The 20,494-nt window shown below is 38.0% G+C and overlaps 1 protein-coding gene across 1 annotated transcript in view; it reads left to right on the top strand.

Moving 5' to 3' along the window:
• The window catches only part of LOC150085204 (mitochondrial 2-oxoglutarate/malate carrier protein), a 122,927-nt gene extending 102,457 nt beyond the window's left edge, over positions 1-20,470 (top strand). The window contains exons 8-10 of the mRNA XM_090373923.1: positions 1,714-1,813; positions 10,324-10,375; positions 19,963-20,470. Coding sequence (XP_090230049.1) covers positions 1,714-1,813; positions 10,324-10,375; positions 19,963-20,139 — 329 coding nt within the window. The 3' untranslated portion in view covers positions 20,140-20,470. The remainder of the gene's footprint in view (positions 1-1,713; positions 1,814-10,323; positions 10,376-19,962) is intronic.
• The last annotated feature ends 24 nt before the right edge of the window (positions 20,471-20,494 follow it).

The raw sequence follows: 20,494 nt of genomic DNA, 5'->3' as shown, positions 1-20,494 counted from the left end.
TCCGACATCCATTTAGGCCTGAACCTTGAACAGTATTTTTTAGTTATTGTGAAAAGCCTAGTAGCCTCCAAGATTAAGTCCCTGAAGGCTTCCTATTTAGAATTCACTGTTGGTAACGTCATCAGTTGTTCCCACTGTATAGAATTTAAAAACTGTGTGAAATCACAGTAGTCACCTTTGTGAAAACAAAAACTCTTCCCTTTACCCTTGATGGTAGTTACATCTTTAAATAAACTCCACATCAGTACACTGTCATCTGTTACCTGGTGGTTATTTTATCTGCAAATTCTTAATGCATGAATAATCACTGCTGATAATCGGATCAAGGTATTACTCCCTCTGGTTGCCTCTCCAACATGTTGCTGTAGAAAACAATCCTCCAATAAATCCCCAAAAGTCTTGTATGTGAGGGCCCAAACCGCAATTTCCAGTCAATATCTGGGAAGTTAAAATCGCCCATTACTAGACATTCTGGCGCCTCCGGAGCCAGGTGGGTAGGAGCAGCAGTGCATAGCACACACACTTGATAAGACTGGAGTTCAAGCCCGTGACCACCAAATACGGAGGATGCAGAAAGGTCAGGGAATGACCACCGCATATCCCTGGAGGAGCAATATGGCTTTAGTTGCTAATACTCCTAAAAACCAGGTAACAATAACAAGACATTCTGATTTACTGGCCCATTTTATTTCTCTGCACAGCTGTTCATTGTACTCATCAGAATCATTAGGCCTATAACATACTCCTCTCGTTTTCCCTTTCACGGTGTTTATGTCACACCAAATAGATTCAACATTGCACTGTCCACCCATGTCAACTGGATGCACTTCCTTAGATTTTATGTTTCTTAACTAACAGCATAACTCCTCCTCCCTTCCTACCCTCTCTGTACACATTGTACTCCCCAAATTCTTATTCTGAACTGCTTATATCTGTATGGCACCATGTCTCTGATATCCTAACAATATCTGCCTTTGATGTCTTGATCAGCACTTCAAATTCATCAATTTTATTTACTATACTTCTAGCATTAGTGTACATGCAAGTATACATGCACTTGTTTTTACTCTTAGTTACCCTAACACAGCCCATGTATTTACTTGTTCCATGATGACTCCCAGCAGCTCTTGAAGTCCCCAGCAACTTGCTCTCTTGGCTGCTGCTCATTACAATAGAAGCAGTGCAAGGATCACTTCTGCCTGTGGCTACCGTTAATCTTTTAGTCTGTGGATCCCCCTCCCAATCTAGCAGTTTTCCTACCCACCTAACACTGCCTCGATAGCATCAGCAAATATTCTTGCACCCTTTCTATTTAAGTGTATCCCATCCCTGTAGAAGCAGTCTCTCCTGTTAGCAAGCACAGACCATGCTGAAAAAAATTCTACCCAGTGACCTTTGCACAATATCTCCAGGGCCGAATTGATTGACAAGGCTCTCATCATATACTCCCTCCTATCGTGTCTGGGCAGAATTGCAGACACTTTCAGATTTAACCCTAGGTTAAACTATAAGGACAGTTATTTCAATTGTAGTGCTTGTTTTATGAGAAAATTTACAGTGATGCAATTTATATAGCTCCCACTGTGTAATCCCCATTATAAGACATTCCAATTTATTGGCCTATTCTGTATCTGCTTTTTTTTTTTTTTATTTAGATTAGTTTAGTTAAACAGGCAGTATGCTTTAATTTAATGGTTTCTTGTTTATTTCAAGGATATTTTTCTGATAACATCATGTGCCACTTTGCATCCAGCATGATCAGTGGGCTTGTTACTACAGCTGCCTCTATGCCAGTGGATATTGCAAAAACTCGGTATGTCAGTATGTATAAATGCTTCAACATTTATTTTAAATTTATCCTGTAACTGTCTGATAAAGGTCATTGGATTAAAAATTATATTTTATTATCACTGACACAAGGAACATTATGCTTTTTCAGACAAAGCTCAACAGATGATGGAAGTATGCAATACCATTATAGTGCATTGCATGCATATTGTTCTTTCATGATGGTATAGTAGGTCAATACTCATTATGCATTTCGTAATGATCTGAGGATCAGCCTAGTAGAATTCCTGTAAAAACGTTTTTTAAACTAGGGATAAAGTTATGTTTGTAGCGTGAAGATTTTCTTCCAAAAGTTGTGACCTTTGTTGATAGTGTGTATAGTTTTTGCTTTCTCATCCACGTGTTGAAGGCATTGGTTCAATTTCCATTGCCACCTGAAGTTAAAAAATACTCCTCTTCTGGGTAGGAGGAACTTAATGGGCTTTTTCTTGGGATGGTTGAATTAGCATCAGCAAGGGTTGCATAGGAATTTCTCCCTACAACTCAGGTCTTTCTTTCCACAAGCAGGCAAACCAACTACAATGCATGCAGTTTACAGACACAAAATACTGACACCTAAATTTTCTGAAGCAGCTAAGGCTATCTGAAACAACCTCATGTGCTTTCAAACTGGCCTGTAATGCACACTATTTATAGACATATACTGATGCCTCGTGCTTATAGTTGTCATAGCTTTTATCTTACATATCCACTATCATTGAATATGTAAGGTAAGCAGGAATCCCTTTCCTGGGCCTTGTTGAACCAGCTGTGTATTACATGCTATCAGGTTTTTATATTGTTTTAGAAAATAGTTACAATTACAACAATGAAGGCCCTGGGTGCCAAGCATTATAGTGATCAAGCGATTTTCTGAGTGACTCATAGTGTTTACTCAAAGCCACTGGCACCTCCGTAGCCAGGTGGGCAGGAGCAGCAGTACGTAGCACACGCTTCTTGATTAGACCGGGGTTCGAACCCATGATCACCAAATATGGTGAATGCGGAAAGGTCAGGGAATGACCACCACATATCCCCAGAGCAATATGGCCTTAGTTGCTTAGTTGCCTAAAAACCAAACAAAAACAACAACTCAAAACCACAGTTCTTCTTCAGTTTGAAAAGTTCTTTAGCATTCTTTGATCAATAAAAAACTTAATCTTACGAATTGTAAGCAAGTTTAAGAAAGTAAAATCGTTTTCCTTTAAACTAACACTAACGTTTATACCGCTTGGTCACTCTAGCAGCACTGCTCCTGCCTCCCCATGGCGGGGCCAGTAACCTGGGAGAAGAAACCCACTCTCCCAGGGCTGAAAGGAGCAAAGATGGATAACAACATGTTTCTGCCTTTAGAGCCATTGAGCTCAAAACTTGTGACAAATGATATCGATAATGACTATTCCCAACCAAAGAGGTTGAAAACAATCCCTCAAGAGCTTTCCTCATTTTGCATTCTCTATCAGATCAGCTGCTGAGTAAATTATCACCCTTTCTTGGGCAGAAATGCATTGAGTTTGCTGTAGGGTTGTTTAAATCAGTTAGGCGACTCCAGTCAGGTGATCTTCTGATAGACTACTCAACCTCAACATTCTGCAAAGCTGTTACAACTCACAACATTTGGAGGACACCCAATAAAAGTTTCTTCCATGCCACCTTAAACTCCTCCAAGGGAGTGATAACAGAATGGGACTTATTACTTGTATCAGAGGAGGAAATTGTCCAAGAATTGCACGATCAAAAAGTCATCCAAGCAAGAAGAATTATGACCCGAAAAGATGGTACTCTGATTCCAACAAGGAGCTTACTTTTAGCACACCTAATTTACCGACATCTGTGAAAGCAGGCTACGTACATTGCCTTGTCCGACCATACATTCTGAATCCCATCGGTGCTACAAATGCCAAAATGGACACTCACAAACTGCATGTCGAGGTGAGGCAATATCCGAACTGTGGTTCAAAGGAGCATAACCAATCAGACTGCACCATTACCACCCTGTTGTCCAAACTGTAGGGATAACCACCCAGCTTTCTCAAAAACATGTGAATTATGGAAGCAAAGAAAAAAATTCAGAAGTATAAAGTAGAAAATAAAGTGACTTACTCAGAGGCGAGAAGACAGATAATTAAAACAGAAACAAAGCGCACATATGCCACAGCAGCTCAACATTTCCAGTCTGTAGGAATCCAGACTGAAGTAACAGTTCCTCTGAATATATCTGTTGCGAATTGGGCACGTTCATTGCTCTCTATTTCAAAACCTACACAACAAACAAGTGAACAAGCCAGTAATACCCCAATTACCATACCAACCGATGAGGCGCCTCTGTAGCCAGGTGGGAAGGAGCAGCAGCAGTGCGTAGCACACGCTTCTTGATTAGACCGGGGTTCGAGCCCATCACCACCAAATACGGAGGATGCGGAAAGGTCAGGGAATGACCACCGCACATACCCGGAGCAATATGGCCTTAGTTGCTAATGCTCCTAAAAACCAAATAACTATACTATACTATACCAACCGATGTTTCCTCAACAATACAACTAAAAGTGACAGAAACCATGAAACCACAATCATCGCTCTCAACCAGAATGGACATCGATGAACATCATAATTCAAATGATGGCATTTTAGAATTACATCCGCTCCATCTTCCTAAAGAAAGACAAAATAAAAATAGATCGATTCAAGCAAACTACAAGCAAAAAACTGTCAGAATCAAAAACAACGTATAAAACCACATAATGGAAAAAATCCTCCAGTGGAATTGCAGAGGCTTTCGGAATACAAAAGACGATTTGCAGGATCTAATCGATCAGTATGAACCAGCTGGCATAGCCCTACAGGAAACTTTTAAATTCACGAGTGTATCCTTCTGTCAAAAATTATACCATCTTTAGACTAGATAGGAGTATTGACACCCCAGCCCATGGAGGGGTAGCAATCATTGTCAGAAACAACATTCCATCCAAACATGTTTCTCTTCAGACTCCTTTTGAAGTAGTGGCAGTGTGTATTGTTATTGGAATCACCCTTACAGTAGCTTCTATATATCTCCCTCCTAATTTCTCTTTCTCCTCAGATAACTTAGAAAACTTAGTAGATCAGCTGCCATCCCCGTTCTGTTTACTGGGTGATTTTAATGCTCATCATCTGCTATGGGGATCTCCAACAATTGACAAACGGGGTAAAATAATAGAAACCCTGCTTGATGCTCATAACCTTACCCTGTTAAACACTGGTGAATCTACCTATATCCATTTTTCTACAGGCTCCACGACTGCAATAGACTTTTCAATGTGTTCTCCTTCCATATATGCCAATATGGAGTGGAAAGTTCTTGATAACCCACTTAATAGTGATCATTTACTGATTATTTGCAATATTCAAACACAAGTAAACCTGTCCCTTGCAGCGATCCACTTGGAAATTCCGTAAAGCAAGCTGGCATGAATATGCCTCCCAAATTCAGTTTGATGATGAGATAGTCCAGTCCCAGCCGATATATATTGTCACCGATCATATAACCAATCAGATATTACAAGCCGCAAATTCTGCAATATCTAAATCTTTGCCTGGGAAACACAAACACAGCAGTTACTGGTGGAATCAGGAATGCACACTTACTAAACAGACAAAAAATAGAGCTTGGAATTTATTTTGCAAATTCCCTACAACTGCTAATCTTATTAACTTTAAATGACTCAAGGCTAAATTCCGCCAAATAATAAGAATCACAAAGAAAGACACCTGGATAAGTTTTGCTTCCACCATTAACAAAGACATGGACAGGCGACTCATCTGGAAAAAAATACAAACACTTAATGGTAAATACGTGCAGTCTCCAGTTAATTCTAAACTGGAAAGGGCAGGAATTGCCGCTCCAACAGAAATAGCAAAGGCATTAGCTGAGTCATTTGCCAGTATATCATCAGTGTCCACATACAGCCAAACCTTTCAAAAAATTAAGGCATCTGCAGAAAAACACAAAATAAACTTTTCTACTAGGGTATCACATCAGCCATTCACTTTAAAGGAACTTTTGGAGTCTAAATAAAACATATAGTACTGCTGCTGGTCCATTGGAGAAGAGACAATCACCAAGTTATGATTTGAGGTGCCTAAAGGACCACACACTTCAACTGTGTACTTAGAAGGGTTGTTTGTGAGAAAAAGATCAAGTGTGTTGGCTGTATGGTTGGGATTTTCTGGTATTCTGGTAGGTAAATGAAAAATCTGTGCAAGGTCATTAGCAATTGCAAAATCCTCAGCATCTCGGCCAGCTGGATCGGTGTGACTAGAAAAGAGAAGCTAGTTGGAGTTGTGAACATTAAAATCACCAAGGAAAATTACCTCACTGTTAGGAAAGTTGGACTGGAGAAAGTCACATTGCAAAGAGAGGAAGTCAAAGAGCTCCAAATGATTAGTGGAGTTGGGAGAACTGTAGAGACAACAGATGAATTTGACACAATGAGGTAGAGAGATTTTAAGCCAGAGAAGATCGAAAAGAGGAGATTCCAAATTACCAAGTCTATGACAGGGAATATCAGACTGGACATATGCACAACTACCACCTTTGAGGCAAAAGGAATCATACATTGAATAATTTGGGCAAATGAGATGAGCAGTAGTTGAATCAACCAATAACTGAGATTCTGTCAGAAAAAGTACATGGGTTTGGCAGACTGGAAGTGGAAATGGACATCGTTGAGATTAGAATTGAGACCACATATATTTGTGAAATGGACTAGGAAGTGTTTGGGAGGTTTAGATCTTTTTGCAGATAAGCTTACTGTATTAGTTTGACAATTCATGGTGTATTGAATAGTAAGAAAAAGTGGGGGAGGGACATACTGTATGATGTAATGAAATTTTTGGATGTGGTGTACATATTAGCATTAGTAGAGGCATTTGATGCAAGAAAGCAAGCTTATGCAGCATCAGCCAAAAAAATATATATAAATAAATAAATAAGAAATAACCACTTCCACTTCACCCCTCTGTTCGTTCGAAATACCTGTCCAGCTGAGCCTTAAACTTATTTAGGCTATCAACTTCCATGACAAGGGCTGGAAGTCTGTTCCACCAACCAACCACCCACTGGCTATAGGCAAATTTCCCCACGTCTATCCTACATGTCTTTCCTCAATTTGAATTTATGCCCTCTCAGGTGATTATTCTGAGCAAGAGGAAGAATCCCATCAGCATTGAGCATGCTCAAACCATTCAAGGCTTTATACACCTCTATCAGATCACCTCGCTGGTGCCTAGTCTCCAGACACTGTAATTTGCGAAACTTATGCCTTTCTTTGTAAGAGCATCCCTTTGTTCAATTCACTAATCTTGTTGCCCTTCTCTGTACTCGTTCCAGCAACTCTACATCCTTCTCGAAATGAGGCATCAAGGCCTGTATACAGTACTCTAGGTGTGGGAATAATCACCTCCTTATCCCTGCTAGAAAAATTCCTATATATCATTGACAATACACCATGAGCTACTCTTGCAGCCCATCTGCACTGCTCAGAGAACTTCATATCTGCCTGCACAACCACCCCCAGGTTCCTTTCATTCTCTACCATTGTCAGAGTACCACAGAATTGATACGTTGCTCTGGGGTTGCTGTTTCCCATATGTAATACTTTACATTTGTCAATGTTAAACTTCATATGCCACCTCTCAGCCCATCTGCTCAACCTTTCCAGATCCTGTTGCAGCAGCATAGTGTCCGTAGTGTCCTTGACAACCCTGCCAACCTTCGTATTGTCTGCAAACTTGGACTTTAAGCTTGATATACCATCATCAATATCATTTATAAATACAGAAAACAATAATGGACCCAATACTGAACCCTGAGGGACTCCACTAATAACATTAGTCCACGATGAGCAGTGTCCATTGATTACCACTCTGTCTTCTCCCCCTCAACTACCCCTTTATCCATAGTAGCAATTTGCCTTCAGTGCCACACTGCTCCCATTTGTGCAGCAGTCTTTCATGTGCAACAGTATCAAAAGCCTTTCTAAGATCCAAGTATATAATATCAAAGTTATTCCCTGCATCCAGTTCTTTTGTGACTGCATCATAGTATCCAATCAAATTGGTCAGGCAAGGCTTTCCCTTAACAAAACCATGCTGTGTCCAAGCTATAACTGAAATCTTGTCTAGATGATCCTGCAGTGCTTCTTTAACCAGTGCCTCCATTAATTTTCCTGGAACAGAAGTTAAACCAACAGGTCTATAATTACTTGTGTCACCCTTTGATCCTCCTTTGTGAATTGGGATCACATTTGCACATCTCCAGTCCATGGGTACCTCCACTGCGTCCAAAGAAGCTCTCATAATTACGGTTAAATGTTTGCTTAGTTCTTTTGCTGCCTCCTTTAATATAACTGGATAGATCCCATCCACCCCGGGTGCCTTTTTTATGTTTATCTTCAACAATTTGTCCTCCACTTTCCTCTCAGTTATTACAAAATCATCTAGCTCACTGCCAGAGTTTAACTGACCTCTGGCAGTCTCCTTCCTGAATAACTCCTCATGGGTGAATGTAGAGGCACAATACTCATTTAGTTTGTTAGCCACCTGAGCAGGATCATCAACAGTTGACCCATCGATATCAAGTGGACCAATCTGATTCATCCCCTTCCTTCTAGAGTTTACATAAGTAAAGAACTCTTTGCTGTTTTTCTTTGCATCCCTTTCCAAAGATTTCTCGTAATCTGCCTTCCCCTACCTAACCTCCTTTGTAACTTAGTTACAGATCAACTTGTATCTATCATAGGCTTCTGTGTCACGTGTTAATTTGTATGTATCCCATGCATTTTTCTTCTCTGCCATATGTCTCATTAGTTCATCTGACATCCATTTAGGCCTAAACCTTGAACAATATTTCTTAGTTGGTATGTAAAGCCTAGTAGCTTCCAAGATAAGTTCTTTGAATGCTTCCCATTTTGAATTTGCTGTTGGTAACATCATCTGTTGGTCCCACTGTATAGAATTTAAATACTGTCTCAGTCCATCATAGTCGCCTTTACGAAAGCAATAACCCTTCCCTTTACCCCTGATGGTAGTTACCTCTTTGAGTAAATCCCACTTCAGCACACTGTGATCACTGCCCCCTAGTGGTTCATTTATCTGCAGATTCTTAATGCATGAAGCATCACTACTGATAATCAAATCAAGAGTATTACTCCCTCTAGCCTCCCGAACATGCTGATGTAGAAAACAGTCATCCAATATGGTAAGAATATACCCAGATCCTTGACATAACGTGACCTCAACAATGCCCTCCGCATACACACTACTTGGACTCCCTCCAGTCACTATCTGGAAGAATAGAGATAGCAAGATTATACACTAGCTGATCCAGAAGCCTCCTAAAGAGTTACCAATAGTTTCGGTCCAGTTTAACTATCGGCCGGCCTGCGAACACCGTTTTAGAGCTGTACCCTTGAAATATAAGGAAGATTGGATCTCACCATGTTGTTCATCATAATCTCAAAAGTCATCAGTCATACTGCATGATGGAAGAGATGGGGAAGGGTTGACCAGAACTTAGCTCTGGAGACTAAACATGGGTTCCACCACTTCAAGCCTCCAATAAGCAAGTGGTGGTATTGCACTGGTTTATGAGAGTCATCTACCATCTAGTATTGCCTGGTAACACAGAGGTGGCATTCCTCCATGGTGTGGGCACCTTGACCACTGCTTACGTTGATTCACACCTGGGTGGTCACCCACAGTGTGCTTGTGCATGGAGGTTATACCCAGGATTACTAACAGTCCCACCATCAAGCAGAGGATTTGGCTGTCACAGACCGTCTGGATTTCGCCAAAATTGGGTCCACTTGACTTGAATGTCACCCGAATATCAGTTCCATCAGCATTTTAGACTCCCAGGTAGCAAGTACAGCTTGTCTGGCATATCTGAGAGAATGTCTGTGACAACCTCAAGGACCTTGAAAACAATATAAAACAATATCAGTGATTTATGGTGACTCATGCATAATGCAAAGATGTATTCAATTTAAATTGAATACATCTCTGCATTCAATTTCAGATTTATGAAAAGTATTGATTTGAGTCAACAATAAACCATTAATTTATTGTATTTAAATACAACCTTGCAACCTTTATAAAATCACCTCTAAAAAAATAGGTTCAGCCTAATTGCATTCACTTGTTACTTGTAAAACATAGAGTAAAATACATGCAAGATTTTCTAACTGTGAATGTTGTTTACTTCATGGAAGAATTTCTGCTGAATAAACAAAGGGAAACTTGCACAGGAAAATATTTTTAATTTTTTTTTGTTAAAAATTGGATCATTAAAATTCATTGGATAAATATGATATTAAATTATTTAGTAGTGAAATAAGTGGTTCTGTTGTTTATTAAATTATTTGTTATGTAAGTAAATCTTGTAACTGTTTTTTTTTTACTTATAATATTCATCTCTATAGAAAAATAATAATGACATGAAATAATGTATCCTTACAGTATTCAAAATATGAAGACTATAAATGGTGTTCCTGAATATTCAGGTGCTGGTGTAAGTATAATATATGTATATTCTACTTGTCTGTATCATTTGATAATTGCGTATATGTAATTTATTCTGCGGTAGAATAATTTCGCTTCCACTTGTTGGCCAAAAGTGTTGTCTTGTTTATTTGTTTGTCTTCAAACTCATAACAGTTGCTGGGTGAACAGATAAAATTTAGTATTGGAAGTTCTAAATTAATTTAAAGAAAAGCTTATGTAAATTGAGACTTGCCTATCAATCTGTATTATTTAGTGTATGAAGAAACTTAAATCAAAAATTAATAATTTTGGATTAAAATTTAAAATATTAACATACCTTTTTGAGAAAAGTGGGCACTTTTCGCATCAGTTTGTCAGAATTAATTAAGAACAGCTTGAAACCAATTTAGTATTAATGATTTATGGTAATGAATTAAACTATTAAATTTACTTTTGGTCTCATGATGAATAACTAAATTAATCAAAATCAAAAGGGCTGGCTTTACGCACTTTACAGTTTTTAAGTAACTCTGACAAGCTGATATGAAATGCATATACATTTTTGCATTGATCCATAACACTGACCAGTAAATTTAAACTTTTTTTTTTTTTTTTAAATGAAATATGACAGTCTTTATGAATTTTTTTGATTCTGAATCATCCAAATATAATTTATTTATTCATTCAAATAAAGTGAATAAAAGTAGATCTTTCTGGCACAATATATCTTGTAAAAAGAATACAGGTGGTTCTTGACTTTACGAGTTAATTCGTTCCTAGCGCGCACTCGTAAAGTGGGAATTTATTTCTCATAGACATAAGGTTAAAAATAGGGTTACGTTCTCAACAATGAAATTAGTTTGTTTAAACAATGATTGATTTATCGAAAGAAATGAAAACGTAGCCTGTAAAATCAAGCAAATTATAATAATAGAGAAATTATTTACGACTTACAAATGTCAAAGAATATTTATTCTTCCCCATCATCATCGACTAATGCACGCTCGTTGATCACTCATTATTGGGTTGGCATTCATTGGTTTGTTGCACAAGGAGTCGTCTTGTTCATAAATGTTTCAAGAGGCATTGGTTTCCAAGATAATCTTCTCTTTTCTTTATAAATTTCATGATTGCATGCATAAGCATTTTTTAATGAGACACACAAATTGCAACTAACACAAACGATTCATGTGGAGTAACAAGTTTACGAAGCTTTAAAAAAAAAGGAATGAAGAGAAGATTCTGAAAATTTATTTATTTTTTATACGAATGAAGATTTCAATGAAGGGGAACACATTTCACCATAATAACGTAAAAACCCACAATTCCAGCTATCGGTATTTTCGCAAATACAATAACATTGCGTTTACTACCCGTTTATAATTGCTGGTACTAACAGAAAAGCCCAATAAACCGGAAAGAGCAAATTGTTTTTATTGTTTTATGGTTGTGACCTCCAGAAATGTGCTTTAGAAAAATATTACAAAGGCGTTTAAAATTGATTCTTATAACGGGAACATATGATAACGATGAAAGGATAGTGCATTTTAATGATTTGAATTGGTAACTAATACAATCTACAAACCACGCTCACGACCTTTTATATGGCCTTAAGGTCACACTCGTGACCTTAAAAATGACATTTTAGAGAGATAAATAGCTTAGTTATATAGCGAAAATTTGAACTTCCGAGATCTTGAAACGAATTACCAAAAAACACTTGTTATTGGGTTCACATTACGATATTTTAACAATACGATGGTGTCTCTGGAACTAATTAATATCGTAAAGCGGGGTACACTGTATTGTATAGCTATGCATGTGGTTTGGAATGCGGTATTTATGAATGTTTAACATTCATTTTAAAATAATGTTCATATTTTCAATTTTGTTGACACTTGATATTTGGGAAAAAAACTCAAACCCGGGAACTCGTAAAGCGAGAACTGCCTGTATATGTAATATGACCATGGGTATGTGTGCCTGGAGCAAAAGTTTATGATGTAGACCAGCTATCATCCTTAAGAGCAAAAAAAAAAGTGATATTGTTGTGCACATTGGTACTAATGATGCTAAGAGTAGAAGGTCTGATGAATTGATTAACAAGTACAGGGCAAAGTTGGAAAAAGCTGTGAGTTAAGATTAAATTTGAAAGTGTCTGCAATTCTGCTTAGACACGATAGGAGGGAGTGCATGTTGAGAGCCTTGTCAATCAGTTAGGTATTTTTCTCAATGTGCTCTATGCTTGTTAACAGAAGCGGCTGTTTTTAAGTGTATGGGATATACATAAATGGAACAAGTGCATGAATATTTGCTGATGTTATGAGACAGTGTCAGGGTCGGTCAGAAAACTGCTAGCTTGGGGGGGGGGTGGGATACACAGACTAATAGTGTAAGTGATTCTTGGACTGCTTCTATTGACCATACAGCAGCCTAAAAAAAAGTCACTGATTACAAGGTCCTGGAGTTCTTCATGGAACTAGCTTGTAGTTCAATAAACAAATTTAATGAATTTTTCTGTACCGATTAAGTCATCAAAAGAAGACATGGCACCACTCAGATATAAGGGATGCAGAATTTGAATATGAGAGTACAGACAGGACAGGAGGGTGGAGGAGTTATTCCCTTAGCAAAGAAACAGAATATAAGGCAGCACCCACAATCAACAAAGTTGACCAGTGCAATGTTGAGTCAGTTTGGTATGACACTGGGAAGCCACACTCCTACTCTCGCAGTCAACCCACTCCTATACTTGTCGTCACGATCATCAAAAATAACTGTGATGATGAGAATAATGGACAACTGTAAAGTCAAATAGAGTGAGCCAATAAATCAGAATATCTATAATGGGGGATTTTAACTGGAACTTGTGGGTTGGTCACTTACACAGTGGCAAGACTTTTCTGGATTTAATGAATGATGGCTTTCTATACCACCATTTTACAGAGACAATGACAGAAAACAATACTCTTGATCTGATTATCGGCAGTGACTATGCATTAGGAATCTGCAGATAAAAAATCCTAAGTGGAAGTGATCATGACATATTATTATGGTATTTACTTAAAGATGTAGCTGCTGTCAAGGGCAAAGGGAATGCTTTTGCTTTCATAAAGGTGATTGTAATGATCTCAGACAGTTTTTAAATTCTGTGCAGTGTTACCAACTGATGATGTACCAACAGCAAATTCTAACTAAGAAATATTCAGGAAAGTAATGCTTTTTGTACCAACTAGGAGATACTGTTCAGTGCTTAAGACTTAAGTGGACGTAAGATGAACTGACGAGACTATTGACAGAGATTAAAAATACGTGGGATGTATATAAATTATCAAAGCATATAGAAACCTATAATAGGAATAAACTAGTCTGCAATGAAGTCACAAAGTGGGTTAGACTGAGACTGATTACAAGTCTCTGACAAAGAATGCAAAGAAAAGCAACAAAGCTTTTCTTTGCAAATGGATGAATCACAATAGTCTACTAAATATGAATGATAACTGTTGATGATCCTGTTCAGGTTCTGACAAACTGAGTAGATATATATTTTGCATCTAAGTTCACATATCAGGAATTTTTTAGGGGTAGGAATGCCAGAAGGATATCAAATTCTAACAAGGGACAAATGATTTTGTGACAGCTGAGAGGAAGGTGGAGGATACGTTGCTGAGACTGAATGTGAATAAGGCATATGAAGAAGGTGGAGTCTATCCAATTATATTAAGAAAGGCTGCAAAACAAGCAAGCAAGCAACCCTTTGGTGCTATAATTATCAGAGTATCATTGGATTCAGGGAAGGTCTCTCTGAACTGGAGAAGTGCAAGTGTATCCCCAATTCACAAAGAGGGGAGGAAATCACAGGGTGACCTGTAAGCTTGACTTCTATTGCAAGAAAAATAATGGAGTCACTGGTTAAAAAAGTAATGTAGGACCATCTATACAGAAATGCAGTTACAGGCAGGCCTCGCTTAACGCGAGTTCGATTAACACGGTTTTCAGTTACCGCGATTGGAAAAAATGATACTACTTTTTACTTTACGCGATGCAAATTTCCAGTTAACGCGATCTTTTATTTCTGATTGTTGAAAAAGATTCGAATCGCGCACTAAATGTCTGACTGCCAATAAACAAGCGTTTGTCCGCTTCCCGCCTCAGTGTGTTCCATCAACTAAGTAGACGTGTTACTTGATTGTCTCCACCTAATAAAGTCACGTGCAGACGTATTTAAAAATTCTAATTTTCTGCCCCTGTTAATTATGGATAAAAGAAAGAGTGAAAAACAACGTGATTGTAATAAAAAAAAACGAAAAGTTATTACTTTAGCTGATAAACTTGAAGTTATTAAAAAACATGAACGTGGTGCAAACCATGCGAAAATCGTAAGAGATCTAGGATACAGTGAGTCTACCGTACGAACTATCTTGAGCCGTAAGAACGAATATAAAGAGAAGGGTAAAGTTTCATCATCTTCTTTTGTCTTACAAAATACTAGAAACAGAACTCTAATAATGATTGAAATGGAAAGTCTTTTATCAATTTGGATAGAAGATTGCAATCAAAAAAGAATTCCATTATCTAAGGACAATATTCAGAGCAAAGCTATTAACCTTTTTACTAAGCTCAAAGAAACAAAATATCAAGGGGAGACTGAAATGTTTGTCGCTAGTTCAGGGTGGTTTGGACGTTTCAAAAATCGAGCACGACTGCATAATGTTAAAGTAACAGGGGAAGCTGCTAGTGCTGATGAAGATGCTGCAGCCAAATTTCCTGCAGAATTGCAAAAAATCATTCAGGATGCTGAATACGACGATCGGCAAATATTTAATGTAGACGAAACGGGCGTATTTTGGAAACGGATGCCAACTAAAACTTATTTGGCTGCAAATGAAGCATCACAACCTGGGTATAAAGTCTCAAAAGATCGAATAACACTTTTATTAGGAGGTAACGCTGAAGGTGATTTTAAATTGAAGCCCATGTTTGTGTACCGTGCACAAAATCCTAGGGCTTTAAAAGGATACAGCCATCGCACTCTTCCAGTCATTTTTCGTTCAAATAAAAAAGCATGGATGACCAAAGCCCTATTTGAAGACTGGTTTACGTCTTATTTCTGTCCAACAGTTGAAGCCTATTGCAAGAAAAATAATCTTACTTTTAAAGCTCTGTTGCTTTTAGATAATGCACCTGGACATCCTTCTGCACTTGGTGACTTAAATGAAAATGTGAAAGTTTTTTTTTTACCAGCGAATACGACTTCGTTATTGCAACCCATGGACCAGGGGACAATTGCAACTTTCAAGGCTTACTATCTCCGCAGAACCTTTGCACAGGCACTTGAAGCTATAACAGGAGATAATGCAATTTCTGTACCAGAATTTTGAAAAAAATATAACATACGATTGGCCATTGAAAACATTCATGCAGCATGGGAAGAAGTGACAGCCAGCAATATGAGAGCAGTTTGGAAGCATCTTTTACCCCGCGCCAACGATTTTACTTGCTTCAAAGATGCAGTTCAAAAAGTTATTGAAGACATAACTAATATTGGTAATGACCTTGGTTTCAAAGGCTTGGATGCGGCTAACGTTCGAGAATCACTGAATTCGCATTTAGAACAGCTAAGTGACAATGATCTCTTTCAAATAGAGCAACAGCGTGCGCACGAAGAAGCTGAAGAAAAAGAGTGTGAGCCAGATGAAAATGTTACCTCAAAGGAGATAACGGTAAAAGAACTAGGCGAAATCTTTCGTATCGCAGAGAACCTTAAACAAAAGGTAATGGATGTTGATCCTAACATCGAAAGAAGCATGTTATTTCGCCAGGGCCTAGAGAAGCTTGTTGTCGGCTATCGGAAATTGTGTGATGAAAAAACGAAAGCCAAAACTGTTCAAACGACTGTGTTCAAATATTTCTGTAGCAAATAGTTAGTTTCTCCATTATATATTTTGAGCAATAAACATTTAATTCTATAATTTTTATTATCTTTTACATGGCATGCAGTTAAAAAGTTATTTAAAAGGTATTTTTAAAATTCTTTATTCACATTCCAGAAGGTCAAGGACCAATTATAATTTTTCCTATTGGTTATGATATTCGATTAACGCGTTTCCGTTTTGCGCGATGCGCTCGCGGGACGAATTAATCGCGTTAATCGAGGCCCGCCTGTATATGTTTGTCACAGCATGGATTTGTTAAGTGGCAATCTTGGCTGACCAGTCTGATTGGATACTGTTAAGCAGTAACAAAGGAACTGGATGCAATAAATAATTTTGATATCATATACTTCAGGGATAGAGGACATAATGTCTAAATTTGCAGATGTAAAAATTGGTAGAGTAATTAATAATCACTGCTAAGCAGCACTTCTTCAGAATGACCTACACAGACTTCAGTGATTATCAGGAGAGTAGCAGCTATGCTTTAATCCAGCAAAGTGCAAGGTCTTACACCTGGGGAACAGTAATCCCAAAATAACTTATACACTTGGCGGAGTTGAACTAAAGTCAGTAGTGGAAGAAAGGGGGACTAAGGAGTCACAGTACGGTCAGAAGTATACACAAGGACAGCTCATGTCATTGTAGACAGGTTGCAAGGAAGGCCATAGTATCCTATCGATGATTTATCGAACATTTGCTAGTAGATAAAGACATCATAATCCCATTTTATAAGGCTATTGTGTTGGACCACACTTGGAATACTGTGTTCAAGTGTGGACCACACCTAAAAAAAGACATTGAGCTTCTTGAAAGGGTCCAGAGACGGGTAACTTGCCTGGTGAGATCAGCAAAAAGATATCCTTATCAGGAAAAACTTCAATATACAAAGGGTACTAGGAAAGTTTTGCAATATGACGCAACAATGAATCACAGGAAGCTGCTTGTTGCTGCATGTTGAGACATGTTCATACGTGCATAGTAGCCGCCGCGCCAAGTCGATGGGCTCAGTTATTCATTAGTAGTGAGAGTGTAAAGTGCTTGCGATGGCATCGTGGTCACGAAATGAGATAAGGACAGTTTTGCGGTATAATTTCGTGCGTGGTTTAACCATAGACCAGTGCTCAGAAGAAATGACTCTTGCACTAGATGATGATTGTCCACATCGTACAATGATATTCAGGTGGTATAGAGAATTCCAAAGGGGAAATTTCACTCTGGAGGATTCTGAGAGGCCGGGAAGGCCACGAACGTCAGTTACGGAGGAAAACGTTACTGCTGTGAGGAAAATGCTTGACGAAAACAGGCGAGTGACCTACCAACAGATAGAGGATACTTTGGGCCTAAATGCACCAGCAATTCGTTCGATTCTGCAAGATCATTTGCATGTGAAGAAACTTTGTTCTCTCTGGGTGCCGCATCAACTGACTGAAGAGCAGATGACACGACGTGTGACTTGGTGCCGGGAGATGTTAAAAAAGTTTGATAAGGGACAATCTCGGTATGTGAACAACATCGTGACAGGTGACGAGACTTGGCTGTACTATTACGATCTGCGACCAAGGCTCAAAACAAAGTTTGGGTCTTTGATGATGACGACACACCCGTAATTGTCAGAAAATCCCGATCTGTAAAGAAGAAAATGAATAGCTGTATTTTTCAAATCGAGTGGAATTGTGGAACGTATCGTTTTGGACACGAAGAAGACAGTCACAGCTAAGTGGTATACTGAACAATGCCTGCCTAAAGTCATTGGATCTATGAAGAACCTGCGGCCAAAGTCAAGAATGGACACCTGGTACCTCCATCACGATAATGCTGCAGCTCACCGCGCCAAAGCCTGCACCGAATATTTGACCACGACAGGACTGAAACTTCTCGAGCACCCTCCCTACAGTCCAGAACTTGCTCCCTGCGACTTTGCACTGTTCTCGCATGTGAAAATGAAGCTAAAAGGGAGGCGGTTTTCCAGTGATGAGGACCTTCTATGGGCTTGGGACAACGAGTGTGCTTTACTCCCTAGTGAAACTTGGCAGAACTGGTTTAAAGATTGGTTTCGGAGGATGGAGAGGTGTATTGAATGTAGAGGAAATTACTTTGAAAAAATTAAATAAACAAAGCTGTATTGCAAAACTTTCCTAGTACCCTTTGTATGAGTTGCACAACTTGGAAACTAGGCACCTTAGTGGTGACTTGATTGAAGTGTTTAAGGCTCTGAGAAGCAATAGTAAAATGAATGAGATTGAAATTTTCATGGTTATAAATGATTCTAGAACACGGGGCCATAAATTCAAGTTATGGGGTAAGATGTTTAGACTGGATTGCAGGAAGTTTTATTTTAGCCATCGAGTTATAAATTACTGGAATAAGTTACTCACATGAGTGGTAGAGGCTGATAGTTTGGAGAAATTCAAAAGTCAGCTGGATAGTTACCTATGGAAAGAGGGAAATGCATTGGTTGTCTGTTTCTTTTTCTCTTATTATTAATTGTTTATTTTATTTTATTTTTTTATTATTATTATTTATTTATTTTTTTTTTTTTGGCTGATCCAGCATAAGCCTTGGGCTTCCTTGCACCTTACAAATACTTACATTGCATAAACACTTTTGATACTGTTGCACATGAAAGGTTGCTGTACAAACTGGAGCAGTTAGCATTAGAGGCAAGTTAATACTATGGATAAAGGGATTGTTCAGTAAGAGTAAACAGATTGATTAAAGATGGGCACTGCTCTTTTTGGACTAATGTTACTAGCAGAGTCTCCCAGAATTCAGTGCTTGTTGGTCCCATTGTTATTTTCAATATTTATTAATGATGTTGATGAAGGCAAATCAGGCAACCAGATCTAGAAAAATTAGGTGGATGGAATGAGAAAGGGCAATTGAAGTTTAATATTGACAAATGCAAGGTACTTCATGTGGAGAGCATTAATCGCAGATAAATATTCCAGCTGTGTGGTACTATGCTTAGGGTAGTACCACACAGCTGGTACGTTGAAGTGCAGTCAGATATTAAATTCTCTTAGCAGTGCAGATGTGCTGCAAGGACAGCTCATGAGGTTTTGTTGATAATATACTGGAATTTTTCCAGTAGGAATAATGAGGTGATTATCGTGTTGTATACGGCACTGATTAGGCCACTCTTCCATAATGCATGGAGGCTTGGAAGTCTCATTTTACGGGTGCTGAGAAGAGCAACAAGATTAGTCAAGGACAAAAAAGTTGCATAAAAGACTTAGTTCTGCAGGTTCCAGCATCTGTAAATTCTGAGGAGATATGATCGAAGTTTGAAAGCCTTAAATGTTTTGAGTAAATTAAATGCAAATGCCATTCTAACTCTTGCTCGGAAAATAGATAGGGACAAAAATTTAAATTCAAAAAGGATACATGTAGGATATATGTATAGAATTGTTTCAGCCAGAGCACGATTGATTATTGGACCGTTCTCCCATCTGATATTATGTGTAGTTCGGATAAATGTGCAGAACTATAGATTATAGAAAGGATGGACAGGAGATGTGGTAACTGGTTTTTTTTTTTTTTTTTTTTTGTAAGTTTTGCTTTTCAGACATGAAAAAAAAAAAGCAGCCTATAGTGCAGTTTTTGCTTTCTTATTATAAGAAATTATAGTTAAAATTTCTGTAATTCATAGGGTTTTTTTTTTTTTTTTTTTGTCTTTCAGGATGTACTCTTAAAAGTAGTACGTAAGGAAGGTTTTTTCAGTCTCTGGAAGGGATTTACTCCATATTATGCACGCCTTGGACCGCACACAGTCTTAACATTTATCTTCCTTGAACAGATGAATCAGTTTTATAAACGTTATGTGTTAAAAGATTTTTCTGGTGGTGGTGGTTTGTAAATATGTACTGTATTTGAAATTCGTAAAGACTCAGATTATGACAATGAAAAAATATACTAATTGTTATTAAAATTAATTTGTGCCATCATAAGTAAGAGATTAAGAAAAGAAAAGAAAAAGCTGTGGGACAATTATTTTGGAGACTTAAGTGATTATAACTTGCTTTGTGTTAAATATAATTGTGTGTAATATCTTTCAAATGTACAAATGGCATTTGTATAGTTTTTCAAGACATTTATGAGAGAATGGCATATATATATATAGTTTTATGACAGGTAGGACTTGTTTTTTAGTAAAATTTTTAAGACTGAAATAAAATCAGTGAACGTTGTTTGTTTTTAATTATCAAATATTT

Source organism: Mastigoproctus giganteus, chromosome 5 (genome assembly GCF_048544385.1).
Source record: "Mastigoproctus giganteus isolate SK-2022 chromosome 5, ASM4854438v1, whole genome shotgun sequence".
NCBI lineage: Eukaryota > Metazoa > Arthropoda > Arachnida > Uropygi > Thelyphonidae > Mastigoproctus > Mastigoproctus giganteus.
This window is presented reverse-complemented; position numbering and strand designations above follow the sequence as displayed.